Genomic DNA, 27,722 nt, shown 5'->3' on the forward strand with positions numbered 1-27,722 from the left:
TTTGAAATTTGACACTCTTATTCATCAGAAAAAACCTCTAATTCGTATAGACAATACAAAAGTCCGTCATACAAAGTTTATAACCTTAATACCTAATTAGGCCTTCCGGGTAGTTTCTATCACGACGCCGTGCTTGCAGATGGCTTCAACTTCTTCGGTGGTGGGTTTCCTCCAGAGAGGACGACATATGAATAGAAGCATAACATTGCAGTACTAATGGCAGCATAAAAGCCTGTTGGAAATAATTTCTTCGTCATAGCGTACGTCTGTAAGTTCTTCCACAGGAGGGCTACCGCCAAAGCTGCTTGTCCTAGAATGAACGGTAAACTGGACTTTCCCTGCCTCCATATCTTCAAGCTAATGGTGCTAAGGGCTAGCAAAGCCCCACCAAACAGGACGCCAGTGCTCAACGTGGCAGGATTTCTGGAAAAGATAAATCCAATAAGTCCACCACCTAGAACAATCCCCCCAAATGGAATCCCGAAACAGAAATCATGAATCTTGGCCGCTCTTTTTGGTTGAGCGACATGTTCGTCATCTAAAATGGGATCCGACTTTGCTTTTGGTGCATCGCTTGTGTAACTCAAACTATTCTTGGCCTTGGAACCCCCTTCAATGCTCATGACAATAAGCGACAAAGACCTGGGACGAGCAGTGGTTGGGCAAAGGAGTGAACGTCTTGAGAGGTGGAGCTGACGATTCATGGCAGAGAAGCATGAAAGCTGCGAAGTCGTCACTGCTGCCATTGTGCTCATGTTGTTTGATCTGTAATACAAAATTAAAGTTAATGAAGTCTCCTGCATAATTAATCAAATATTTAAAGAAATCACAAGGATTTCATCCAGAACTGTTATTTTTTTCTGTGGCTGCATCTAAATTTATGAAATTAGTTTTATCTAATGGATATGAATCTCATATGTGAGGATGCATCATGTATGAAAGAGTTAAATTACATTCATTTAACCACCAGAATAATCAAACTGAAAGCTATAATTGATGTAGTGCATGAAAGAGAAATTCATTGAGCTCTCATAATTAAGTGGCTAATTTTTATTTTAGTAATTTGTATTTTTGTAAGTTGTGCTTTAATTATGTATTTGGGTTGGGACTTGATTATCATTTATGAAGTTTTAGAGGACAAGGAAGTTGTGTTAGCATTTAATTAAACAGTTGGCTAGACCTTTTAAAATGCTAGAATTTTGGAGGTTGAGGGGATGTATTTGAATGAATTTATGAACAGAACTTGGCTCTTTATCTTACTCTCCTTCTCTAGTTGTGCTAGTGTTCGTCTAGTTGATTCTCTGCCCTTTAACAGTCCCCTATCAATAATCCTAACCCCTTTCCCTTTTAAAGCGAGTTAAAAGAAAAACCGAAGCGGTCATCGTTACTCATACTATCCTCCAATGGATTTTTTTTTTTTTTTGTACAAGTGACATTCTACCTTAAATCATTTAAACTGTGGGTAGAGGGATTCGAACTCGGGTGTTTAGGGAGGGGGGAGCACATCTACTCCAACCAATATGGTTACGACCACATCTGCATGGATTTTTTTTTATTTTTTGAACAAAATATATTATCTACACCAAAACGGTGGAGGAGTAAGCTAAACCTCACAATAGGCTAGCAATAATGTGGTTTAAATTCTCCTTTAGAGAGAATTGAACCTAAAACCTCTCACTTACAAGTGAAGATAGTCCTGAGTGGCTCGTCTGCGTGTATTTTAATGTCGAGCAAAAACCTCTGAAAGGGCATGAAACCTAGCTTATATCAAATAGAAATCTACTTGTATTAAACTGACTAGGATTTGAATCACAAAAGAAGAAATTCTTTCAAAAAGTTCTCTCAAAAAGCCACTGGATTACGAATAATTTATCGTAGCCTCTAACAGAAAGGATTCAATCGTAACAACAATTATAATAATCCCAGAAATGAAATTAAACCTCCCGATCTCTAAATCCCACGCACCGAATCACTAGTAATTTGCACATCAAAATCCATGGCTTAATCCCCAAATTCTAAAGCATGAAAAATGTCAAATTTATATGGAAATTGAAGCTGTACCTGCAGATCGGCAGCAGCAAACGGAATACAACAGCAGCTACCTGAGAGTGAGGGGGAGAGAGAGAGCTGAGAGATGAGTCAGGGAACTGCGAAGGATCTGGAATTGCTGCCAACTTGAATAAACAACGACAGATGGAATGGGCCTGTGAGCGAGGGCCGATGCTGCTACTGGAGAAAATAGTTATATTTGGACACCAAAATTTGTTTCTTTGTCTTCCTAATTACAAAAATACCCTTCATTGTTTTTGTTGTTGTTGTTGTTGTAAAGGCAAAGCCCGCCCTGGCCACTCAACCAAATGCCCTGAGGCGTGCATTGGCTGCCCAATCGAACGCTCTGAGGCACGCTTTGGTTGCCCAAGTCGCACCCCATCGAGTCTAGGCGAGTTTTTCGCCGATTCTCATAAAATGAAGGTGATTTTCTTCCTACCCCGCCTTCAAAGCCACCTAGATATGCCTTGGGACGAGTTTTTTAAAACACTAATTTTTTTTTTATCATTTTCAATAGAAAAATGACTTTCACACACTCGTTCTCTTTTCATACACCCATTTCTATGTGTCTTTGATGTATTCATCCCAAAAAGCCAGAAATAAACAGAGTTCTAAAGTTATGTGGAAATCGCATCCATTTTTCTTTTCCAATATAGTGTTTTCTAGAGTATTATTATTAGCATGTCAAAAATTATAGTCTTATAGTTTGATTGGTTAAAACTTGTAATTCGATTAGTTAAGAGCATTCAACATTAAATGCCATTTGCTTCTCTTACAATATATTAAGCATGAGTCACAAACGCGTACAAAATACAGGAGACACAATTCCGATATATCAGTCACAAATACGTATATATTCGAGGAAAGCACATATAAACAAAGACAAAACAGAAGCCCCTGTGCGACCCAAAATCTGGAAGAGGAAGATTTACTATCATATCATTAAACTGGGAAGGGATTAAGAGGAACAAGTAAACATCACTCAACTCAACTTTTCAGTTCTTCCCGATTTCCTGTGTGAAAGTTTAACGAAAATAATGTATACGATGTTTAACTATACCAATCAAGAAAGAGAATCGAAAACGTAAGTACAAATAGGAAAAGCAAAAGAAAGGTCCTGCTGCTGCTATTCCGCTCGATTGCTTTGGAGATCTCTTTGTTGCCGAGCTCTACGTTCTTTGTTGCTTCAACTGCCTGTTCAACAGAAGATAATTATCAGCAGCTATTGGAACATTTATTTATCCGTTTATAAAAGAATACTGACAATTCAAAGCAAACAGTGGGACAAAACAACAACCGACAACCATGGACCAACATATATCTTATATCCACCCACCTGATCGTATAGTTGCTCTATTTGGTGGGCTTGTTGCAAAACATGTGTGGACATAAGGTGATTCAGCGCAGACATTTCCACCATCTTAGTTTCAGTTTCCTGAACCGCATCTAGAAGGCTAGTCAGCTCTACCTGTATTGCGTACCAAGAGCAGCACTAAGCAACTTTATGCAATAGAGGGTTTCTAAATAATGGAATAGCCAAGTCTAAAGAATAGACAGACGGCTAAGTATTAGAATACCTGAAGGGCACGTGTTTCATCATCCAAGAGTTGTTGTTGCACTGTTAGAGGCTCGGGTTGAAATTCATTAGGTTCCCTGAGCTCCAAATTGTTAGAGTTTGAGGTATCTGTGGATGCTGAAGTCTTAATCCGCTTAGGTTTTCTTCTTGGTGTTGCTTTGTTAATGGAATCTTGGAAGCGTATGGCCCTTAGCTGATCAAACCGTGACGTGACTGAATGGAGTCTCTCGCTCAAAATCAAAACCTGCAGTTTCAGAATATGCATTGGATAATTAAATAAGCAAACATGCCATTCATTCCTTGCAAATATGTCTACACTGAGGAATATGGAATCTTAATTAACTCAATTGAACATTAACAATCACCCAATAATCTGGTAATATAATTTAGCTCAAGAAAGAACTACTAAAAGTTACACAACTTCCCATATCAAACACGACCAGGGAGGACATGGTTTCTCCTTTGAGAGTGCAAAGGCTTATTGGGGCATAAAAATATAATATCACTAGGTATCCTTGGTATAAACTGGTAAAGAATCATACCACACCATGTTTGTGTGCTATAGTATCAGCGTTAGAGTAGTCAGTCCTAATGCCAAGCCAGCCCTTTGAGTTTGCCTCGTCATCATTAATGCTATTTTTTAGAACATCAATTTGTTCTTGGCATGCTTTAATAAAAGCACTAACCTGCATATCATGACAAATTGAAAAAAGTAAGCACACTGCAAAACCATATAGCTTCATTCAAGACACAAGAAGCAGAAAAGTACAAAAAAAAATGTAGATCACAAGCAATTTACAAGACATTGTTCTTATACAGATATCAAGCAAATACTGAATACGTTGGATTTACGCATGCACATTGAAACAAGCTCAACGTTACAGAATCTACAACTCATTCTTACATATACAATTACAAATACCCGCATTAAACATCAAATTGAATAGCATATATGAAATCAGAGTTTGGTAACATCAACTGCTCAGTAACTTTGTAAAGTAGGAATGCATAATTTAACACTTTTGCATCTAAACAAAAGGGACAATTCTGAAGAGTTGTCTAATAAATCATTTTGTCAGCACAAACAACAATAATAATTAGTAAGATGAGATTTTTAGAGTTCCTTCATCCAAAGACTAGCCAATAGAGCTGTGGGAGCCTGAAATCTTCCACAGCGACATAACTTAGTTTAAAAAAAAAAAAACAATAAGCAAAGATTTGCCAACTGATAACTTACTTCATGCTCAATGCTATCCCTCTCCTGTTCAGTGGTGCGATGCAGATCCACATAATCCTTTCGATGTTTCAACATAAACTGTTCTAGAGCTCCAATGCTTTCGAGCTAACCCAATTAATCAAAGGAAATGATCTAAAACACAATCAGATAAAAGATTTTGGAAAAGAAGAAGCAGAGTGGCAAATGCGCAAATACCGTCTTGAGGGCAGCTCTGGTGAAAGGCGACCGCTGCCGGGGTGCATGGATGATGAATTTCGCCATAATCGCTGCCAATTTGGACTGTAAAGTTTCAGATGAAAGTCTTTAATTCACAAGAAAAATCATACATTTGTAAACATTGGAGAGATAAATGGAATTAATCTACGAACCTCGTTGTAACCCATTGAGATAGCAGATTGGCGCACAGCATCTTTGAAATCTTCCATCCTATCCCTGACTTTGGACATTCTTTACAATCCAAACCCTAACCCTTAATTTCACCAATTCCCAGTTTCTTCTTCTTCAGGGATAGAAAGAAAATTTCAACCAAAATACGAAAATATAAGAAATTAGAACAATTAATAACTTAATTTCAATGGGAAATCCAAAGAATTTGGAGAAATGCTAGAGTTTGGGAATGGAGAAACCCTAATTGAACTGAAATTGTAGTTTCTGTGAAGTCGTCGCTGCTGCCATTGTGCCTACACAACTACTCAGGTATAAACCCTGTAGGTTGATCTCCTCCCTCTCCAAGTGATCGTTTATCTTTCCTCGTCAAATTCCTTTCCTTTACTCTAATTTACCAATTGATAAGAATTATCCTATCACATTCATAACAACAATTCTAAGAATCCCAGAAATTGAAATCAAAGCTGCCAATCTATAAATACCAGGAACCAAATCACCAGAAATTTGCAATAATTACAATAATTCAATAATATTTCCATGGTTTGATACCCAAATAATTCCAGAAATCATGAAAAAAGGGGAAATCCAACGGCAGTTACCTGAAGAGTGAGAGAGAGAGAGAGAGAGCTGAGAGATGAGTTGAGAGAACTGTGGAGGATCTGGAGTTGGTGTAGCAGCCTTACCCCTCACAGATCAAAGCTGAGAATTTTGAGAAGATGGTTCTACTTGGATCCCAAAGTACTCTTTCTTTATTACCAGAATTACAATTCTATCCTTCCTTGTCTTTTTTTTTTTTTTTTTTTTGAAATTTTAACGAAAATCTTCCAGTACTGTTTTACTTTAACGAAAAATTATATTTTTACACTAAAAACTCAATCTTGGTACTATTCACTTTATATTTTATTTTATCCTTATCGTTAAAACTCAAAGTTTTAAAACCATTTTCATTAGTTTTTTTTTTTTTCCTTTCTTATTTTATAATTTTTAAATTTTTTTTTTTTTTTTTTTTTTGGGAAATAATTTGTGCTTTTGCAAGTGAAGGAATAATACAATTGATTAGAAGTTTTTTACTTATAAATACAAACATAGGTGGGCATCGCCAAGGTCGCCTTGCTTCTAAAACCGATAACTCAGCAAAATAATATTAAGGCTTAATTGGATTAATAGTTCTTGTGATGGTAAAGTAGTTAGAAGATAATTATGTGCTTAAAAATTAGAATTTAACCCCGTGTAGTGAAAGTCCGTTAAGATTTCGGTTTAAAATTGAATATTTTGTCAAATTTTCGTTAATTGTTAGCATATGAAACTCACACGTAAGACTAAAGAGATAAAGTTAGCTTCACATGTAAGATGCACCTGCTAAAAAAATAATATATGTGACTCACGCGCTAATAATTAACGAAGAGTTCACCGAATTTTCAATTTTGGGCCTAAATCTTTACCACTGGGGCTTAAATCCTAATTTTTTTACTTATGAGGCTACATTCCAACTACCCTATCATCACGGAAATTAATAATCCAATTAGGCCTAATATTGATCAGTTTAGTTTGAATTCGATTTAGGCCATGCTCGATTTGTGGGAGGGGGAGATGAAGAAAAATACATGAACCTAATAAATCCATTAATTGGCCAATTAACTCAATTTATATGGAATGTTTTGAAGGTTATGGAGTAAATACCTTGTAGGGAATATAAGATGAGGATGGATGAAAGAATTTTGAATTTGTTACCTATTTTGGGCACTTTTGGCTTGATTGAGGGATGCTTGCCCGCTGCTCGCGCGTAGGAAAATTGGTGTGCCTTAAGGGTAATTTTGTCCTCTTACCCAAAAATCCACGTGTCGCCTCTTGATTATTTTTGGCTCCACAAATGCCCCCACACCTGCTGGGTTGCTCGTAGGAAAAGGCAGCAGGTGTAGAGATCTTGCTCTAGGAAACTTAGGACTACTTCCTATTTTGATGTAGATTCCCTCTTTAATATGAAATTAGATCCTTCTAGAAAAGGGAAATAAATTCCTCTCAAAGTCTATTTAAGTGCACCTTAAGTGGGTTGTTAAATCAATTTTGGAGAGCGATTTATTCTATCATACAAGAGAGAGAAAGCTTAGAGGATATTTGTTCCCCCTCCTTTAGCAATCTTCTACATCTTGCCCATGCAAAAGATCGTCTTTCGTTGCTTGCTTTGTCTTCGCGCCATACCGATGTAAAAAATTTAATTTTTCTTGTCTTCTTCTTGGATAGTGTTGTCGCAATGCAGTAGTCTGGGTGGTGCGGCATGTTGGCTGGCAGGGGCCAGGAGTCAGCTTGGCATAGACCAATGAGGTGGTGTGGCATGTGCCATTGCTTGTGCTGCTCGGCTTGATTGAAGCCAAGGATTAGCTTGGCATGGGCTGAGGAAATAGCATGGCATGGGTTACGGTTTAGGCTGCTTGTCGAAAATGAGGAAACTGCTTAAGTTTGATTTCTCAACTACCATAAATGGAGTAGTCAGGGATAGAACTGCCAAGATTAGAGCTGCTAAAGATGAAGTGTTGGATGAGCGAATTGTTGAGCGCAAAAAGTGGCTGCTGCCCCCTGACCATTTTGCTTCCTACTCGATCTTCAAGCATTCGATTATTTGAGCCATGTGGCTTTCTCGTATTGAAGAGCTTACCTAGATGGGTGTCAGGGAATTAGTTTACCCTCTCGCACTGGAGAGCAATTAGTTTACCCTCTCACACTGGAGAACAATTAGTTTATCATCTTACATTGGATAACAGACCCATATGGGTGTCAGGGAATTAGATTACCCTCTCGCATTGGAGAGCAATTAGTTTATCCTCTCGTACTGGAGAGCAGACCCATATAAGTGTCAGGGAATTGGTTTACCCTTTCACAATGGAAAACAGACCCATATGCGTGTCGGGAAATTGGTTTACCCTTTCGCACTGAAGAGCAATTAGTTTATCCTCTCACACTAGAGAGTAGACCCAAAAACGATTTTGAGCAGTTGTTGTAGACAGCAGTCGAGCCAGGCTTATGAATAAAACCCAACCCGAGTCCAAATGAATCCAAATAAAACCCAACCCGAACCCGAGCTCGAATTGTAAAAGCTGGGTTAAGATGGGTTGACTTTCCAACCCACCCAACCTGCTCGAGTTGCACCCCAAGTATATGTGACCCACAACTAATCACTATTTTTATAAATAAAAAAAATAAAAAAATAAAAAAATCTCTTTCTTAAAGACCTCGTGTGTATATAACGGCTAAATAACGGCCGCTGGTATTTGGAAATTCAAATGTTGGACTCTTTCAAACCTGGGCGTTGAACCTGGAAAGTGACTGCAGCAGCTGCTACCAGCCCAGGAAACGGCTGGTATAAGGCCTAGCTTGGCCAGCCCAATGACTCTTTGAGGCTCCGTTAAGTTTTAACCCAGTCTTTTGAGCGGACATGAATTTTTATCCAAATTAGACCATCTTTTCACCATTTAACCGTCTTCCCCTTTCAGTATCACTATTTCGGCTTCGCAGCCGAGGAAAATTTCAATTGGGTCTCGGACAAAGAACAAAACATTCAATTGGGTTTGTCCCTTTCCCTACCATCGATTACCAGTTGGGGTTTTGATCGACCTTGCCAGGTAAATTTACTTTTACCCTGAATTTGCTGTTTTTTCTTGTTCAAAAAATTTGTGAATTGGGTTTTTTTTTTTTTTTTTTTTTTTGGCATTGAATTGGTGGATTTGGATTCTAGGTGGGATGAAGTACTACTTACTGTCGTTCAATTCAGCATATATGGTTTTTGTTTGATTTCATGTTAAATAAGAAATGATTGAGATATAGTTTTTGTTTTTTTACCACAGTTGTTTATCCCCAATTTAGCTATTGAAATTTCTGCATTTTTTGGTTTTGATATCAGTTGATTTGATCAGTAATGGATAATACAGCACTGCAAGAGTGCTCTGTACCTGAAGATGTTCTCCGGACATTTTTAAGTGAGGGAAACTCATCTACCCTCGTAAATTCGTTGGAAAATTTAATACAAGTTTGTAGAACTGCGGATGGTCGTGCAGGCCTTGCGTCTAAGGATATTCTTCCCTCTGTCATCCTGCTCATACAATCTCTCCCTTACCCTTCTGGTTGCCATCTTCTCACATTATGTTTAAAGCTCCTAAGAAATCTTTGTGCGGGAGAGATTGCAAATCAGGACTTATTTATTGAAAGAAATGGAGTGGCAATCATATTGAATGTTTTGAACTCTGCAAGTCTTTCTTCGGAGCCAGATACTGGGATCATTCGGATGGGGTTGCAAGTTCTCGCTAATGTTTCATTGGCTGGACAACGGCATCAGTGTGCCATTTGGCAGCAACTTTTTCCGAAAGAATTTGTCGCTATAGCAAGAGTTCAGAGCCGGGAAACTTGTGATCCCTTGTGCATGGTTATCTATGCTTGTTGTGATGGAAGCCCTGAACTGTTTGCCCAACTTTGTGGTGATCGTGGGATAACTATCGTGAAAGAGATTGTAAAGACTACTGTTGCAGGTAACTTTGCATATTCATTTTTTTTTATCTCACCAATATTTCACTTATACCATCCGCCTTAGCTTCAGTTGAGTTCCTTTGCTGAAACCTAATATTAATGAAACGAACCCTAATCTGTGCCTTGTTTTAACCTTTCGGGTGTCTTACAGTTGGTTTCGGAGAAGATTGGTACAAGTTGATTCTTTCAAGAACCTGCTTAGAAGGACCTTACTTCCAGTCACTTTTCTCAAATTTAGGATTTGTTGGTGCTACTGAGAATGGTGAAGACACTGAATTTAGAGAAGACGTTTTCTCAACTGAGCAAGCATTTTTCTTGAGAAACATATCTGACATCTTGAATGAGCGGCTTCAAGAGATTACTGTACCTAGTGATTTTGTACTGTGTGTCTTTGGGATATTTAAGAAATCTGTTGGGATTCTTAATTATGCCGCAAGAGGCAAGTCTGGACTTCCAACAGGTTCTATTATGATAGATGTTCTAGGATACTCACTCACAATCCTGAGAGATGTATGTGCTCAGAAGTCCGTACGAGGCTCTAACGAGGACCTGGGGGATGCTGTTGATGTTTTGCTATCCCATGGCCTCATAGAATTACTTTTATGTTTGCTTCGTGATCTTGAGCCAACATCAGTAATGAGGAAAGCTATCAAGCAAGGTGAGGACCAAGAGGGACCAAAGCCTTCTTCCTTAAAGCCCTGCCCTTATAAAGGATTTCGGAGAGATATAGTGGCAGTCATTGGCAATTGCACATATAAAAGGAAGCTTGTACAAGATGAGATTAGACAAAAGGATGGGATTCTTCTGCTCCTGCAACAGTGTGGCCTTGATGATGACAATCCGTACTTAAGGGAGTGGGGCATTTGGTGCGTGAGGAACTTATTCGAAGGCAACGAAGAAAACGAAAGGGTAGTGGCTGAATTGGAGCTTCAAGGGGCTGTTGATACACCAGAAATTGCTCAACTTGGTCTTCGAGTAGAGGTGAATCCAGAAACTAGACGGCCAAAGCTTGTTAACATCCCATGAAGAAGGTAGTTAAATCTGACGCTGATTAGTGATCAAGAAGCTGATTAGTTTCGATGAGATGAATCCAGAAATGTGTGATTTTCTCATTATAAATTTTTTCTTTGAGCTCAGGTGTTTTGCACGGTTGTTTGTATTTGATCTGGTTAGTAAGCAAAATTTCAGAGTAGTGTAAACAGCATGAAAGGATGGATTGTATTGTATTGAATTGACTTCGAATTTCTTGCGGTTTCAAACCTTTGTCTCCTTGCCCGTCAATTTGTCTGTTAACTGCTAACATGGCAAAAACGGCTTACAAGAGAAAAAAAAAACTCTCTTTCTCGATCCCCCAATCTCCAAATCTTTTTACTCTCTTTAAAACCTCAATCTTTTTACTTTCTCTGTCCTGTCGTCGTCGGAAGCGGTGGTGGTCCAACACAGAGCGTATGCCAGGGTGAGCCTATTGGAGTGACACATCAGCAAGGCCTTGTCAGCATAAGTTTGTTAGAGCTGTTAGAGGTTGTTAAAAGTTAGTTAATACTGTAGCTTGTAGTGTACGACTCATTTGGGATATAAAAGGATGGATTGTACTTCATTTGTATTCATTGAGAAAATAATACAAGATCAAGTTCTACTTTCCTCTCTGAGTGTTCATCCTTCTCTCTGTACATTTCTTTAGCTTTAGTAATCTGTTACAGTTTTCTGGTTTTGTTATCATGGTATCAATCGCCCGGACGATCCTCGATGCCATTTCTTCCACTGAAGATTAAAGAACTGGAGATTTCTTGGGGAACTCTGATCGGAGTTTCTTCATCTGGGTTTCTCAATTCAAGACTGGGTTACGATTCAAGATTGGTGCTTGCTCTGGTTATGTTCTTGGAGCTTTATGCATAGCAAGTGTTTGTTTACTTGTCACAGTGAAAATCTTTCCACTTTTGAGTGTTTTTTGAGGCCGAAGCTATTATTGTTCAGTTGTTGAAAGATATTAAGATCAATGTCAGTCCTTAGAATTGTGTTGAATTTTGATGAAGTTTCAATGTCAGTCCTTAGAATTGTGTTGAATTTTGATGAAGTTTGTGTTAAAAGAAACGAGATTTTCATGAAGAAAGAATTGTAGAAGCATGTTGATTAAAGGCTGATGCCATAAGAAGTGAGATTTTCTTGAAGAATAGAAGTGTGAATTTCAATTGAGAAGTGAATTGCAAGTTTCTTGAAGAGTGTTTATTGTGAAGATTGTGAATTGTAGATTGGTTAATATAAAGATTGTTGTTGTGCAGTCTGTGAAAATTGTGAATTGGAGATTGCTTGTTTCTCTGAGATTGTTTACTGTGAAGATTGATTAGTTGCAATTTTTTGGTTCAATATTGGGTCAAATAATGTCAAGATTGAAGGTCTGCTAGGAATGATAACTGTGAAACTTCAAGATGATAATTTTGTCAAGTGGAGTTGTCAATTCCAATCGGTTCTCAGAGGATATGATTTGTTTGAGTTCTTTAATGGAGAATCAATGTCCACCAAAGTTTTGCATCACTATTGTCAAGAAGGACTTAGCTTTATTGAGCTTACTAATTGCAACACTTTTTGGTGAGGCCTTGTAAGACATCACAAGAAGAATGGGAATGTCTTCAAGAAAGGTTTGCATCTGTTTCGATGATGAAGAGTGAATCAATTGAAGACAGAGTTTCATACTGCACATAAAGGGAATGATTATGTGGACAATTTCTTACTAAGATTGAAAGGGATTAGAAATCAGTTAGTCTCAGCTGGTGAAAAGATAACAAATAATGATTTTATGATTGTGGTGTTGTGGGTTTACCAATAGAATTTGAAGTCATCAAAACAATATTGCTGGCAAGAGATACATCAATTTCTTTGAAAGATTTTCGAGCATAGCTTCTTGGTGTTGAAGCATACATTGATTCCAAGATTACAAGTCTGTCAAATACAATGTCAGCTATTTGTGTTCAAGGTGAGCCTTCCAATTCACAAAGATATCAGGGAGGCTATCAAGGTTATGAACAAGGAGATAGCTCTAATACTCAGAAAGCTCAGGGTGAAGTGAACTTTAATAGAGGATCTGGTTATGCTGGTAATGGGGGAAAATCATTTCATCCACAACAAAGAAATAACTACAACAATTACAACAACATGAGGTTTTTTGGAAATAACAACAATTTCAGGTCCTTTCTTAATTTTGGTGATAAGACAGGGAGTGTTAGTCATGACAATGGTAATGGTTCCAGTGGTAGAGGTTCTCAGAATAGCTTTGGTGGGAATGGTTCAAATGGCTCAACTGGATATTTTCTGGAAATGGTTCAAGACAAGGAAATGGTTGGCAGGGCAATACAAATTACATGTCATCAGTGCCACCAGAATGCCAAATATGTTCTAGAAGAGGTCACACGGCTCCTAATTGCTATTATAGAAGTACTCAGAATCAGCTTCAGTCATTTGGGAATGGCAATGTGTGTCAAACCAAGGTTTTGTTGATGCATCTCATCCTACATATGTATGTAAGTTAATCAAATCCTTGTATGGTTTGAAGCAGGCTCCAAGGGCATGGAATTCCAAGTTCACTAGCTACTTGACAACTTTACAATTTGTTGCATCACCCTTTGATACAAGTTTGTTAAGACAGATGGCACATATATGATAATTCTACTACTTTATGTAGATGACATCATACTTACAGGATCAAACTCTTCAAAAGTTCAACAGGTTATTCAAGAATTGTCTTCTATGTTTGAGCTCAAAGATATGGGGAAACTCATGTATTTCTTAGGGGTGCAGGTTCATTATAGAGCTAATGGAGATATATTTGTGAATCAGTCAAAATACATTAAAGATTTGATTCACAAAGCAGGTATAGATTCCTACAAACCTGCAACAACCCCATGTAAACCACATCAACAATTACTTGATGCAGAAGGCACGGTTTTGATAGATCCAACATTATATAGGAGTTTGGTTGGTTCATAGCAGTATTTGACCTTCACAAGGCCAGATATTGCTTATGTAGACAATTCAGTATGCCAATTTATGTCTTTACCAACAAAGTCACATTTTTCATTTGTAAAAAGGATACTAAGATATCTTCGGGGCACACTTCAATATGGAATTCTATACTTTGCGGATACAGTGCTCAATCTTAATGCCTTTTCAGACTCGAATTAGGCTGGGAATCTCAACACTAGGAGATTAGTCACAGGGTATGTTGTGTTCTTAGGAAACAATCCAATTTCTTGGCAGTCTAAAAAGTAGAATTCAGTCTCTGGAAGTTCTACTGAGGCTAAGTATAAAGCTTTGGCACACAGTGCAGCTGATGTTGCTTGGGTGAGAAATATATTAAAAGGTTTAGGTTTTGGTCTATTCACTCATCCAACTATACATTGTGATAACATGTCTGCTATAGCTTTAAGTGCTAATCCTGTGTTTCACTCAAGAATCAAGCACTTAGATACAGATTATCATTTTGTCCGTGAAAAAGTTTAGAAATGAGACTTGGAAGTGATATACATTCTTACTGATGAACAAACTGCTGATATTTTAACCAAAGGACTTCACAACCCTGCACTCATCAGACATTATTACAATCTCAAACTTGGAAATCCCAGTTGAGATTGAAAGGGGATGTTGGAGTGACACATCAGCAATGCCATGTCAGCATAAGTTTGTTAGAGCTGTTAGAGTTTGTTAAAAGCTAGTTAATACTCTAGCTTGTAGTGTACGACTCATTTGGGACATAAAATGACTGATTGTACTTCATTTGTATTCACTGAGAAAATAATACAAGATCGAATTCTACTTTCCTCTCTGAGTGTTCATCTTTCTCTCTCTACATTTCTTCAGCTTTAGTAATTTGTTACAGTCTTTTGGTTTTGTTATCATAGCCTGCTAGGTGACCCCATGACGTGTACTGTGACTGCATGATTTCCTTTAGTGTCAGAAACTTCTAGCCACCGTGCAGTTGCAACCATTCGATGATCTCATCATTCAACCCCACCCCTCCCCGGCCACCCACGACCTCGGCATCTTTGTCAATAGCATTCTCCTTTAGAAATGCTCGATGCCACAAAACGGATGCCTCATTCCAGCCGATTTCGTTCAAAAGCAATCGGGTGGGGAGTCACCACTCTCGTTGAAGTTCAAGATAGTGAAGTTGGGGTGGTGGGGAGTTGCAACCGATTTCTTTAATGGTGTCCCAAAATTGCATGCCTCATGATGGGTATTGTCATCTACGACTCATGTAAGGTGGTTCTTTCCAGTGATGTCAAGGGTAAAAAAATCAAGCTTCGTCAAGTTCATCATTAATAACAAATCTAAGCCTTTTTTATAAATAAAATATATTGACAAAAAAAGACTTTACAAACAAGCAGCAAAGAGTTGTAGTCACCGAAGAAATAAAAAGTAGCTGGCAACAACACTGCACCAAAGCAGCAACAAACACTATTTATAAGCATATTCCATTCTTGTAAAACAGACTCATTAGTAACGGACATGGCGATTTACAAGGAACTCAACCGAAGTCTTATAGTGGACTTAATTAAGTTGAGAACCATCGCAGCGGGTTGACACGAATTCTTAAATCTATGGTTGCTTTGGTCCCCATACATAATACACGGTAGCAACAAGGCACAACAAAAAAAGGCCAAGGAAACCTTAGCCGAAGGACACCACACTTGAACAACACCAAAGACCAAATACTAGAGTAAGTGACAACGAGGCTCCGTAACACTAGAGCAGAGGGAGCAAGTGACTGGGCTGACAAAACAAAAGTCAAAATCCTATTCATGGTAGGAAGTTTGCATTTAACGGCCAACTAAAGAATGAAATTCATCTTTGAAATATTTTGATTATACCATACAAGTTTAGACCAACCTACATTAGACTTAGATTGCCGAAACCTATCCCAAGCAGAAACCGCAGAGTTGATGCTAGACGACGAAGGAGTCCATTGAATCATATCAGCAAAGCTAGGATTTGAACAATATTACATAGAAATTTAAATTTCAATGGAGAAGAATTGTGAGGCTAGCACCAATTAGAACCATTCAAAATATTACTAACCAAAGCAATTTTAGGCTGCTCGGAATACGCAATGATTGCAACCCCAATTGACAACAAGAGGACCTAACAGAAGCGAATTATTAGACCAAAATTAGGTTCTCCTACCATCCCCAATTTTGTGGAAAAGGACAAGCCTAACAGAATCCTTCAAACAAAGATGCTTCCTTGCAGAGAAGGAAATTTAAGCCTTTAAATGCAAAGGAAGTGTTATTGGCACTCCAAAAATCTCATTCTACACTCCTCACAAGTGTATTTTTCTTTCCAAATATAGAAAGTTTGGAGTGTAGAATGAGATTTTTGGAGTGCCAATAACAATTCCGTAAATGTAATAGTCTCATTTGTTTTTTGGGTGGTGCCATCCACACACCCATTTTTACCTTTCACACACCCTTTCAATTTTCAGTTGTTGAATTGAATGAATTGGAAAAATCAATAAATAAAAATTAACAAGGATGTGTTAGAAGTAAAAATGATTGTGAATAGTACTATTTTTTTTTTATTTAAATTTTTTTTATTTTAACACTTAGCTGATTCCGAGAACTTGTACCTCATTGTCTGTTTGTTCCTTAGATTTTTTATTTTGGCTAATTGTCACCCCTAAACTTTTATAAATGGTTAATTTTTTTCTTACCGTCGTGTTACATGTCAATAACTAAATATAATTCTTGGGGATCTTTTAGTTTAAATATAATTCTAAGAAAAGCTAAAGCCTAGTTTTGGTACAAATGGAAAAATTAACCAAAATAATTATATAAATACTACTACAATTCAGAATAATTATATGATTGCCACTTAGTCTTATCATGTTTTTCAATTAACTTTTTCTTGCGGGATCGATTAAATTTTCTGACGATTAGTTTGTTAATTTTTCGGTCTCAATATCACTGTCCATCAATTACTTTCAAAAAACATGTTCAACGATGAATTTTCACATAAGTTTTCGAACGTTATTGTGTATGCATGTAAAAAGACAATAAACTTGCACAACAAAACATAATTGAAGATGAAAATGTTGCACCTATTGCTATTTTTTGGATAAATTACACAAAATTACCTCAACTATAGGTCGAATCATAATCTTATGTCTCATGTTTTAAACATTGTAATGTTATACCTCAACTTATGATTTTGTTGCAATGTCAGACCTCCGTTAAATTTTCTGTCAATTTGACTATTAAATGATGACGTGGCAAGAGTGGGGTCTACTCCTTTGCCAACTAAAACCAAAAAAAAATTACTTAATTACTTAATTATTATTTATTTAATAATTAAAATTAATTAAAAATTAAAATTAAAATTTTATTTAACAATTAAAATTAATTTAAAAAAAAAAAAACTTTCTTTTCCTTTCTCCCCAGAATCGTTCCCCTTCGTTCTCACCTCACTCCCTCCTATGTCCCCTCCTTCCTTGTTCTCCTTAAACACGGCCAAGTTTGGAATACTGGATCTAAGTGGAGTACACCCCAAAGTGGATCTAAGCGGGGAGAATGACTAGACTCCACCTTCCAGATTTGGGTACGCCGCAGAGTTTTGCCATGCCGAAATGGCATATTTTGGTGCAGATGAAGATTCTGGAGCTCTTGATGTGGTTATGGGCTAAGGTGGAGTTGAGGCCGGAGTAGTGGTAGATGTAATCATTGTGACATCCCACATCACCCAGGGGTGTGATTCTTATATGTATATTCCCATCCCTACCTAGCACGAGGCCTTTTGGGAGCTCACTGGCTTTGGGTTCCATGGGAACTCCGAAGTTAAGCGGGCAGCGCATGAGAACATTTCCAGGATGGGTGACCCATCGGGAAGTTCTCGTGTGAGTTCCCAGAAACAAAACTGTGAGGGCGTGGTCGGGGCCCAAAGCGGACAATATCGTGTTACGGTGGTGGAACGGGCCCAGGAAGTGATACGTCCCGGGTCGGGATGTGACAATCGAGGCCGTGGGCGAGGTCAGTGGCGATCTGAAGGAGAGGTGGCGCTAGAGGTCGAGGAAGGATTCTAGGCTAGTTCCCAATGTCTTTGTCTTCTTCTCTGCCATGGAAGCACTAGAGGTTGCATCCAGCTTGCCTTGCGCTTGCAACGCCACCACCGAGCAATGGCGAAGCCAGGATTTCTCGAGGGAGGGGCGTGTGAACACGAAAGATTCCTTGAAACAAGAAAACAGAATAACGTGTACAAAATAATATTTTTGTGTTTATGATTTTGGGGTTACGATTTCTCTCAAATTTGGTCCTCTGATTCTATCTTCGTAGGGTGTAGGTTTGTGGATGAGTTGTTGATCCAAAGGGCTGTCGGGGCTTGATCTAAGGATGAACAGTTGATGAACGGATCTTCAAGGGGCGTTGGGCTTGATCTTGAAGAATGGGTGTATGGATTTCTTCAAGGGTTTTTAGGCTTGATCTTGAAGGTTGATGGATGAGCAGATCTTCAAGGGCTTTTGGGCTTAGTCTTGAAGAACGATTGGATGTGTGGATTTGTTTGTGCTGTTGATCCAAGGGGCCGTTGGGGCTTGATCTTAGGATGAACGATGAACACTTTCTTCAAGGGCCATCGGGGCTTGATCTTGAATAATGGTTGTGTGGATTTCTTCAAGGGCTTTTGGGCTTGATCTTGAAGGTTGATGGATGAGCGGATCTTCAAGGGCTTTTGGGCTTAATCTTGAAGAACGATTGGATGTGTGGATTTGTTGAGGTTGTTGATCCAAAGGGCCGTTGGGGGCTTATGCTTAGGATGAACGGATGAACACTTTCTTCAAGGGCCGTCGGGGCTTGATCTTGAAAGAGGATTTAACGAAGAACGAAGAGAGCTTTCTTGATCCTTCGGAATTCTTGGGAATTTGGATGGTTGGAAGCTTTGGAGTTTCAAAGCTTCAAGGATTTGGGGAATTCTCTTCTAATTTTGGAGTAGAGAAATGTATTTGTGAATTCCTTCATGCTTGATACCTTGATGGAGAAGCCTATTTATAGGCTTTGAGAATGAATCACCACCACAAAATATTTTTTTCCTTTCCAAGCACCATTGCCTAATTTTCCCACTTAATGCAATATTGAAATTGAAGTGGTGTAACTTATGGCCTAATTTCCCACTTAATACCATTTTAAACTTGAAGTGGTCTAACTTATGGCCTAATTTCCCACTTAACACCATTTTAAACTTGAAATGTGTATGCTTTGTCATTGCCCAAATGAGAAAAACTTGCTTTGATCCGTAATGGATTGAAGTGTGCTTGCCTTGTCATTGCCCAACATGAGAAGAAAAACTTGTTTTGATCCTCAATGGATTGAAATGTGCTTACCTTGTCATTGCCCAAATTGAGAAGAAAAAACTTGTTTAATCATCCAAGGGTATTTCTTCCTATTTTGTTGAGTCACATGCCATGTGTACAATTTGTACGACACGTGGCGTATGCCATGTATGCCCTGACATGTCAAAACTTTAATGCGTTGGTGAACATTTGTTTTACTGAAATTTCGATGTCTACAAATGCCCCCACTTCAAGGCGTGTCGTAGACATGTGCTTGTCACGTGTAGAAGATGCGTTTTGAAGTCCCTTAATGTAGATGTCAACCCAAGGGCCGTCGAGGCTTGATCTTGAATTGGGCTGGAAATTTCTTCAAGGGCCATTGAGGCTTGATCTTGAGTTCGACTGGAAGATTTTCTGGTTTCCTCCAATCGTTGATTTTCCACAGGCTTAGTCTTGAACTGGGCTGGAAATTTCTTCAAGGGCCATCGAGGCTTGATCTTGAGTTCGACTGGAAGATTTTCTGGTTTCCTCCAATCGTTGATTTTTCACAAGCTTAGTCTTGAACTGGGTTGGAGGATTCTTTTGGTCTCCCCCGAAGGTCTGAACTTACTCCTTTTATCTGGAGTTGAATTTGATTCAAGAGTGAAGAACACTTGATTTTGAATCGGGCTTGTGATTTCTTCAAGGGCCATCGAGGCTTAATCTTGAGTGAAAATAGGACCATGAGCGGTTTCAGGATTCAGACACATGGCAGGCAAGCACGAGGTGGAGGTGATGACCTGTTTCTTTGTTCAATCTTTCCAATTCGTATTGAAGAGGGTTAGAGGATAACTCAGCATATGCAGTTGTTGCGTTTGCTGACTATCCACAAGATTGATGTTTCATTGTCACTCGTCTTAGCTGTTCTCCAAGCAGATGTGGTCCCTTCTCTGGAAGTGTATCAACCGTTGAAGATGACTACTCGAGAACAACGCTAGGTAAGCAACCAGGGAATAGATTCCAGGTAGTCGGTTCCAGATCGGAAGACTGACTCCAAGTGCCGGCTGATTGCTCTCTTTCACTTTGCCATGCGAGTAATAACAAGGACAAAGGAAAAGACAGGGAAAAAGCATGATATGAGATACCTTTGCTTTCAAAGAAGCAGCGAATGAATCAGCACATATATTTGTTGTGCTTGTCTCCACATGCTTCGATGTATCATTTTCACTTGCCTTACTTGCTCCATTTGCATAAGTGGTATTTCCTTATGCAGGTTTAGCATCTTCTCTTGTATTATTTGTCCTCTGATGCAGGAGTTGAATGCAAACCTTGCATTTGAATGGACCCTCACTTCTTGCTGGCAGCGCAAGTTTGAGTGGAGGTTCCGACATATTACTTTCTCTGTCCTTGTCTTGGCAGGTGAGAACAAGGGCAAAGGAAAAGACAGGGAAAAAGCATGATATGAGATACCTTTGCTTTCGCCCTTGATGATATGAGATACTTTTGCTTTTGAAGAAGCAGCGAATGAATCAGCACATATATTTGTTGTGCTTGTCTCCACATGCTTCGATTTACCGTTTCCTCCTGCCTCATCTGTACTCCAGGCATCTGGTATCTTCTTTGGGGAAGAAGAAAAAATTGAGTATTTCGAGAGGCTTTGCTGGGAGTGCGCCCTCAGAGGTGAGGAAGAGTTGGGCATTTTTTTTTTGCAGGTCTGCCTTGCCATAAAAGATGAAGGTTGACATATATAGGGATTTCCCAATAGCAAGTGGTGGTACTGTTCCTTTACCATTGTCGACAATTGTTGGGTAATTGAACAGTAAGATTCACGCGTTCTCAACTTTGTCAGAAATCTTTGACAAAATTGCCCGTGATTTCTGCAAAGCTGGGGTTGCATATGAAGGGTGATGACAAATCTGGAAGAGCCCAGCTTTTGAAATTTAGAGAGTGATGACTCTTCGATCCTTGAATAAGCGGCCCAGCTTTTGAGGTTCTGAGGGTGTTACCTCTTTGATTTCTGAACAAACGCTTCTTCGATTTTTGAGCAAGCGTCTCTTCGATTTCTGAACAAATGCTTCTTCGATTTTTGAGCAAGCGCCTCTTTGATTTCTGAATGGCAAACAGTAGTGCGGATGCGGCTTTGTCAGAGATCTTTTGACAAAGTTGAACGCGTTTTCTGAAAAGCCGAGAAAGCGTCGCCTAACTTACGCCTTTTATCTGGCTTTTGAGATTTTGAAGAGTGGTGTCTCTTCCATTTTTGAATCGGTGGTCGTGTCGCTTCTCCTCTTTATAGAGGTATCGATTACCTCCAAAATGCACATCTTGAAGGTTGCTCATTCCTGAAAATCATCTCCGGTGTATTTTGTTTTAACAGCCCCTTGAGATTTTTCTCCATCCGACCCTTTTCTTTTAACACCTTTGAAAAATGGCCAACCCATCTAACATTTGCTTAGATTTGAGTCTCAGCAGTGCGCCGCGTCAGGGTAAGGTATGGTGCCCCTCTTTTTTATCTTCTAATGGCCCTCTTACAGGTGAAGACTCCATGATGACGGATGCAACAACAGCTACGATAGTAGCTAGGAACCTCCTCACTCCTAAAGATAGTAGGCTGCTTTCAGGACGGTCCGATGAGTTAGCCGTTCAAGAGTCCCTAGCTCTCAGCGTTCAGTGTGCGGGCTCTGTGTCCAACATGGGCCAACGCCTACTTGCTCGCTCCCGTCAAGTTGAATCGTTGATGGCAGAGGTGGAAAATCTCAAGCATGAGATCAAACAGCTTAAGCACGAGAATAGAAGTTTGCACGTGCTTGCAAATAACTATTCGACGGGCATGAAGAGGAAGCTTGATGAGCTGCAAGAATCTGAAGGTCGGATTCAAAAGTGACCGTCAAAGGCTTGCGGCTTATCTCCAGAGGCACATTTTTCCTGGGTCATCCAGCGTTCCACCAAGTATTGAGGCCTCGAATGATCTATCTTCGATGCCTCCTGCTTCGATGCCTCCCGCTCTGATGCCTCCCGCTCCTAGAGTTTTGCCAAGTACTGGGGCTTCACGTGAACATCCTTTGTGAAAGCTTCATCTTTTTTTTTTTTTTTTTTTTTTTTTTTTTTTGTACGCACTTGTAATTTCTCGGAGATCAATGAACATGCTTTATTTTATTCAGTGTATTGTGCTAAATACAGATAAAACATATATATCACCAAGATGTGTTATTTCCCTTTCTTTTTTTTTTATTTTTTTATTTTTTTATTTTTTTATTTTTTTATTTTTTTATTTTTTTATTTTTTTATTTTGATGATGTGACTGTACTTGAAGTTTTGAAGTTTCAAGTTGCCTACGTACCCTTGGTTGAGGAGGGATCAAGTCATGACATAGTTCAAATGAGTGATGGTTTTTTTTTTGATGATTTTGCCGTACACAGTTTATGCTCTTGCGGGCCAGGAGCATGGTGCGTTTGCTTTAGGGGTAGTAGCGCTTCAAAAATCTGCCGTTGATGGGGCCGATTGATAGGAGCATATTCATGCGACTTAAATGGCTTGTTCTCGTACATTTACGTTATGTTTCTTTAGTTATTTTAGTTCTTTATGCTTCTTTTGTGTGTTTTCAGGTTCTAAGGGCTTAGGGAGCAAGAAAGTGCATTTTGAGGCCATTTGGAGCATTTTTGGGCATGGATTGGATAGCTTATCCATGGAGCCAAAGTTTGGACGAATTTGAAGGCCTTATTTTCACTTTGGACATAAAACAAAGGGCCTAGCCCATTCTCTCTTATTCTATCCCTTATAGCCATGCAAAGAACCATCCATTCCATCAAAAACAATCCATCAATTCACATGCAAAACCACCATTAACATACATGCACCCAAACAAAGCCAACCTAGCTAACCCTACATGCATTATTTATTAGCATCTTTACAAGACATTATCATTGCATAACATTCCACTTCCACCTCTTTCCAACCTAATTCACATGCATATCAACCCTACATACATTAATTAGTCATTCTTTTCATATTACACTCAAATGCATTCACATGCATTTCAAGAAGCAAAACAACATTGTGCCGTGAGCTTCCCTTGCATTTTCAGCTTTCCTCCTTGCATTCACATGCATAACCAACCTAGTGTCACTCCCATTCATTCCCTTTAATTATTTAGCCATTATCATACATTTATTCTCCCATAAACAACCCAACAATGCCGTGAGTTCCCACTCCCATTTCCAGCTTTCCATAACTTTTCCTAGTTGTTTTATTACATACATTCCCCCTTCATTATTCCAAACACATGCACCCATAATCATTCATCCCCTCCTAGCTGCAATATTCCCTCTTTTGTTCCCCCATTTCACCTATAAATAAGCATCCAACACTCCTCAAAATTCATTCACTCTTCCATACACATTTTCAGTTACAAACACTTCCATTTTCTGTGCAGTTTTTCTCCTTCATTGCAGCCACTATCCAACCACTTCCCATCCCTCCAAAACACTTCACATAATCCCCAAAGCTCACCTTAGACCTTGTGCTACAACAACGAGGAAGAAAAGAGTGCCTAAACGTTCATACAATTCAAGTTTGAGTTGTTGGAATGTTTAGGTGTTTCTTTGATTTCAAAGTTTAAATTTAATTCTCTTTGTTTTGTACGTATGAGAATGGAAGAGAAGAGTGCCTAAACGTTCATACAATTCAAGTTTGAGTTGTTGGAATGTTTAGGTGTTTCTTTGATTTCAAAGTTATGAGGAACTAAACCCCCTTTAGCTAGGGGGTGATTCGAAACTATGTTTATATTTGCAATTTGAATTGATTACGTTTGGTTGGAATTTCATAAGTTGTGGATTCAATTCGTTTAACTGTTTGATTGATAACTTATTTATGTATGTTCATTGAGATTGCAAGCTTAATTTTCATGCATAAATATGACGCTAGAATATAAGTGAATTTCACCTAATCGCTATGAACTTACATTCACAAGTAGTGGAGGTTGCTTATAAACAATCGCGTTAAACGAATTCTTGGCATAAGTTTCATGCGTATTCTATAGTAACGAATGCCTCGTCGATGTTTATGATTTCCGTTGAACTTAATGATCTTTGTTGAATGTCTCTATCATGCGTATTCCATAGTTAGGGACTTTGATTAAGAATAATTTGGTTGTAATGCGTATTCCATTCAATCCAACGAATTTAGGGAAATCTGAAAGTTAATCTAAGCGGATCTAATTAACTTGGAGCATTGAGTTTCACAACTTATCGAAAGACCAACTGAGAATCAATTTTGTTTGCAAGTGTAACATGTGTGGAGAAGAACCCCTTGGCTATTCCATCATCCATATTTTTATCACATTCATATTTACATTTTGCCTTTAATTATATTTTGTCTTTTTAATTTAATATCGTCCAACCACAATTTCCCCCCCCCTATTTTGTTAAGTCTTAATCATTCGTAATTGTTTTATTTTTGTATCTTTAAGCTTTTTGGAGTCATAAACAATTGCAAATTCGTCTAAATCAAGTTCTAGCTTCTATTTGAGTCAATTTGATTGTTTTAGACAATTTGAGTTTTTCAAAGCCATTCTGAGTCATAGTAGTCTTGTTAAGAGTATTTTAATTTAGTTTTTATGTTTTTAAGTCAATTTAGAAGGTTTTAGCAAGCCCTCCTAATCCCCGGTCTAGAACGATCCCTCACTTATCCATTCTACTACAATTGTCAAACGAGGGTTTAATTTGAGTGTCAAGTAAATCTCGCATCAAATTTTGGCGCCTTGTTTTTTAGTTTTTCGTGCATTCTTATTTCAGATTCTTAGTTTGTTTGTTTCCTTGTTTTTTAGGTACTGTGTATGACTCGTCGCTCTCGGCCTATTATAGAGAACATCTCCGACTTTGACGGTGATTTTGAACGCACTTTGAGGAGAACGAGGAGTCAACAAGAGCCACCACAACCTCCACCACAACCTCCACCACAACCTGGGCTTGAAGAAGACGAAGTAGGTGTAGAAGAAAAGCCCACGGATCAGATTTTTGAAGAAGAACAAGCCATGGCAGCAGATAATAGAACCATCAAGGAGCTTTCGGCCTCGGGTTTGGATAATGCATTGCCTCTTTGTATCCAATACCCCACGGCTGCAGAGGGGAAGACTGAGGAATTTGAACTCAAATCCAGTTTGTTACACCATATTCCGAAGTTCCATGGCTTGTCTATGGAAGACCCCAACAAACACTTGAAGGAGTTCGAGGTGGTTTGTTCGAGCATGACCCCCGTCAATGTGGATGGGAGTATATTGAAGATGAAGGCCTTTCCATTTTCACTTATGGACAAGGCCAAAGATTGGCTCTACGAACTAGCCCCGGGAACTGTGACTTCGTGGGAGAGTATGAAGCGTGCTTTCTTGGAGAAATTCTTCCCTACTTCGAGAGTGATTCTCCTACGGAAGAAAATTAGTGGTATTCAACAGAATCATGGTGAGACATTCCCGGCTTATTATGAGCGCTTCAAGGGCCTTGTAGCTTCATGTCCTCAACATCAAATGAAGGAGGAACTTCTCCTTCAATATTTCTATGAGGGCCTCCTTCCTATCGAACGTCAAATGCTTGATGCATCAGCGGGAGGAGCATTGGTGGACAAAACACCAAGGGATGCCAAGATTCTCATAGCCAACCGAGCGCTCAACGCTCAACAATATGAAGGAGTGGGCCAAAGGGAAGCCCCAAGGCAACAAAGTATAAATGAGGTGAGTGCTATTTCTGAAATTCAATCACAACTTGCTAATCTTAATTCTCTTGTTTCTCAGGTTGTGATTGGTCCAAAAGCACAAGAACACCAAGTTTGTGGCGTGTGCTCAATTCAAGGGCATCCATCCGACAAGTGCCCTCAACTAATCGAGAATGGTGGGTGGGAATCTGCCAATGCAATTGGTTTCCAAGGACAAAATCAAAACAACCCATACTCGAACACTTACAATGCCGGATGGAGGGACCATCCAAACTTTAAATGGAGGGAGCCACAACAAGCTGCCCAACAAGGAGGATTTAGGCCAAACCCCCCTGGTTTTTATTCCAAGCCGTATGCACCCCAACAATCCCAACAACCTTCGGCATCATCTCATTCAGGTACGTCTTTGGAAAGTAATCAAGCTATGCAATTACTAACCTCTATTTCGCAGGGGTTGCAAAATCAAAACAACCGGATAGAAAATAACGAGAAGGAGATGATGGATATGAAGAAACAAATAGGGCAGATTTCTGAGTTCCTTGGACAGATTAGAGAGCAAGGAAAGCTTCCTAGCTCAACCACAGTCAATCCAAAGGGAGGATTCGAATCCGCCAAGGCCATCACCCTAAGGGGTGGAAAAGAAGTTGGGACCGAGCCAAACAATCCCAAATCTGCCCAGAAAGTAGATGAAGAGAAGACACAACCTGAGGCAGATCACCCTAACTCGGCCAAATCAGGTAAATTAAGTTCGAATTCATGTACTTCACTTCCTAATCTGCCCAATGTACCTTTTCCTCGCAGGTTCATGCAAGAAAAAAAGGAAGAAAGCGAGAAGGACATTCTTGAAACGTTCCGGAAGGTGCAAGTGAACATACCGCTTCTCGATGCAATCAAACAGGTTCCAAAGTATGCTAAATTCCTCAAGGACCTATGCAATACAAAGAGAAGAAGGGCAAACAAAGAGGTAGTGAAGGTAAGCGAGAATGTATCCGCTGTTTTGCAACGTAAACTGCCTACCAAGTGCAAAGACCCCGGTAGTTTCACGATTCCTTGTGTGATTGGACATAATCGTTTTGAACATGCCATGCTTGATTTAGGTGCATCCATAAATGTCATGCCTTATTCTATTTATGCATCTATGAATTTGGGTGAATTAAAACAAGATGGTGTAATTATACAATTGGCCGATCGTTCTAACGCGTATCCAAAAGGAGTTTTGGAAGATGTGCTTGTGCAGGTGAACCATTTAATTTTTCCGGCTGATTTCTACGTCTTAGACATGGAGGATTCAGCCCATTCTACATCTTTGCCAATTCTCCTTGGTAGGCCATTCATGAAGACGGCCCGAACGAAGATTGATGTATACAAAGGCACCTTGACAATGGAATTCGATGGGGAAGTGATTGATTTTAATATTTCTGAAACTATGAGATATCCCGTTGATGACCATTCTTGTTTTTCCATTGATGTTATCGATTCTTTGGCGCAGGTATACCTTGAAGAATTGAACGAGGACGCCCTGGAAACAACCATCACTAAGGCCATAAAGTGCAAAAATGAAGGATTTTGGCCAATGCAAGGCCACGGCAAGGAGGAGGAATTCTTTGCCATGGGTTCTAGTGAAGAAATAATTGAGGTTGTGGCAGCACTTGAGTCATTGCCACAACAATATGGTAAGGTTCCACTCTCACTTTCAAATTCAGTTTCCACTAAGATGCTACCTTCTGTTGTTCAGGCACCATCGCTTGAACTTAAGCCGTTGCCGGACCATTTGAAGTATGTGTTTTTGGGAGAAGGCGAAACATTGCCCGTCATCATTTCATCAAGTCTCACGGCAATGGAGGAGGAGAAGCTTGTGAGGGTGCTGCGAGAGCACAAAACGGCCATAGGGTGGACTTTGGCCGACATTAAAGGAATAAGCCCTACCACATGCATGCACCGTATACTTCTTGAGGAGGGGGCTAAACCAA

At 39.2% G+C, this 27,722-nt stretch overlaps 3 protein-coding genes across 9 annotated transcripts; 1 reads left to right on the forward strand and 2 right to left on the reverse strand.

Moving 5' to 3' along the window:
* LOC137747498 (protein FATTY ACID EXPORT 1, chloroplastic-like) lies at positions 1–2,221 on the reverse strand. Its single transcript, XM_068487620.1, has 2 exons — positions 2,062–2,221; positions 1–765 (listed from the first exon to the last, which is right to left on the reverse strand). The coding sequence occupies exon 2, from the start codon at positions 753–755 to the stop codon at positions 120–122; it is 636 nt and encodes a 211-aa protein (XP_068343721.1). The 5' UTR covers positions 756–765; positions 2,062–2,221; the 3' UTR covers positions 1–119.
* Positions 2,222–2,963: 742 nt separating this feature from the next.
* On the reverse strand, positions 2,964–5,956 carry LOC137748167 (syntaxin-81-like). Of its 6 annotated transcripts, XM_068488266.1 has the most exons (9): positions 5,849–5,956; positions 5,489–5,662; positions 5,231–5,361; positions 5,058–5,141; positions 4,863–4,967; positions 4,168–4,311; positions 3,627–3,869; positions 3,386–3,517; positions 2,964–3,243 (listed from the first exon to the last, which is right to left on the reverse strand). In XM_068488266.1, the coding sequence occupies exons 3-9, from the start codon at positions 5,306–5,308 to the stop codon at positions 3,100–3,102; spliced, it is 930 nt and encodes a 309-aa protein (XP_068344367.1). In that variant the 5' UTR covers positions 5,309–5,361; positions 5,489–5,662; positions 5,849–5,956; the 3' UTR covers positions 2,964–3,099. The 6 variants fall into 6 exon arrangements, with proteins under 6 accessions (XP_068344367.1, XP_068344369.1, XP_068344371.1 ...); XM_068488268.1 differs by lacking the exon at positions 5,489–5,662; XM_068488270.1 differs by having other exon boundaries at positions 5,058–5,128; positions 5,231–5,662.
* Positions 5,957–8,651: 2,695 nt separating this feature from the next.
* Positions 8,652–11,019, forward strand: LOC137748394 (uncharacterized). 2 transcript variants are annotated; one of them, XM_068488541.1, is made up of 4 exons: positions 8,652–8,866; positions 9,145–9,766; positions 9,916–10,795; positions 10,902–11,019. In XM_068488541.1, exons 2-3 carry the CDS (start codon positions 9,160–9,162, stop codon positions 10,788–10,790), a joined length of 1,482 nt encoding a protein of 493 aa, XP_068344642.1. In that variant the 5' UTR covers positions 8,652–8,866; positions 9,145–9,159; the 3' UTR covers positions 10,791–10,795; positions 10,902–11,019. The 2 variants fall into 2 exon arrangements, with proteins under 2 accessions (XP_068344642.1, XP_068344641.1); XM_068488540.1 differs by having other exon boundaries at positions 8,653–8,866; positions 9,916–11,019.
* The last annotated feature ends 16,703 nt before the right edge of the window (positions 11,020–27,722 follow it).

This window comes from Pyrus communis, chromosome 10, assembly GCF_963583255.1.
Source record: "Pyrus communis chromosome 10, drPyrComm1.1, whole genome shotgun sequence".
Lineage (NCBI taxonomy): Eukaryota > Viridiplantae > Streptophyta > Magnoliopsida > Rosales > Rosaceae > Pyrus > Pyrus communis.

Bases quoted from the DNA above. Each gene is read 5' to 3' on its own strand.
- LOC137747498 (XM_068487620.1), bottom strand. From the start codon at position 755: ATGAGCACAATGGCAGCAGTGACGACTTCGCAGCTTTCATGCTTCTCT.
- LOC137748167 (XM_068488268.1), bottom strand. From the start codon at position 5,308: ATGTCCAAAGTCAGGGATAGGATGGAAGATTTCAAAGATGCTGTGCGC. The intron at 4,312-4,862 runs GTAAGTTATCAG...CATGATATGCAG, and splicing joins GGGATAGCATTGAGCATGAA to GTTAGTGCTTTTATTAAAGC. The intron at 3,518-3,626 runs GTATTCTAATAC...TACGCAATACAG, and splicing joins ATGAAACACGTGCCCTTCAG to GTAGAGCTGACTAGCCTTCT.
- LOC137748394 (XM_068488541.1), top strand. From the start codon at position 9,160: ATGGATAATACAGCACTGCAAGAGTGCTCTGTACCTGAAGATGTTCTC. The intron at 9,767-9,915 runs GTAACTTTGCAT...GGTGTCTTACAG, and splicing joins TGTAAAGACTACTGTTGCAG to TTGGTTTCGGAGAAGATTGG.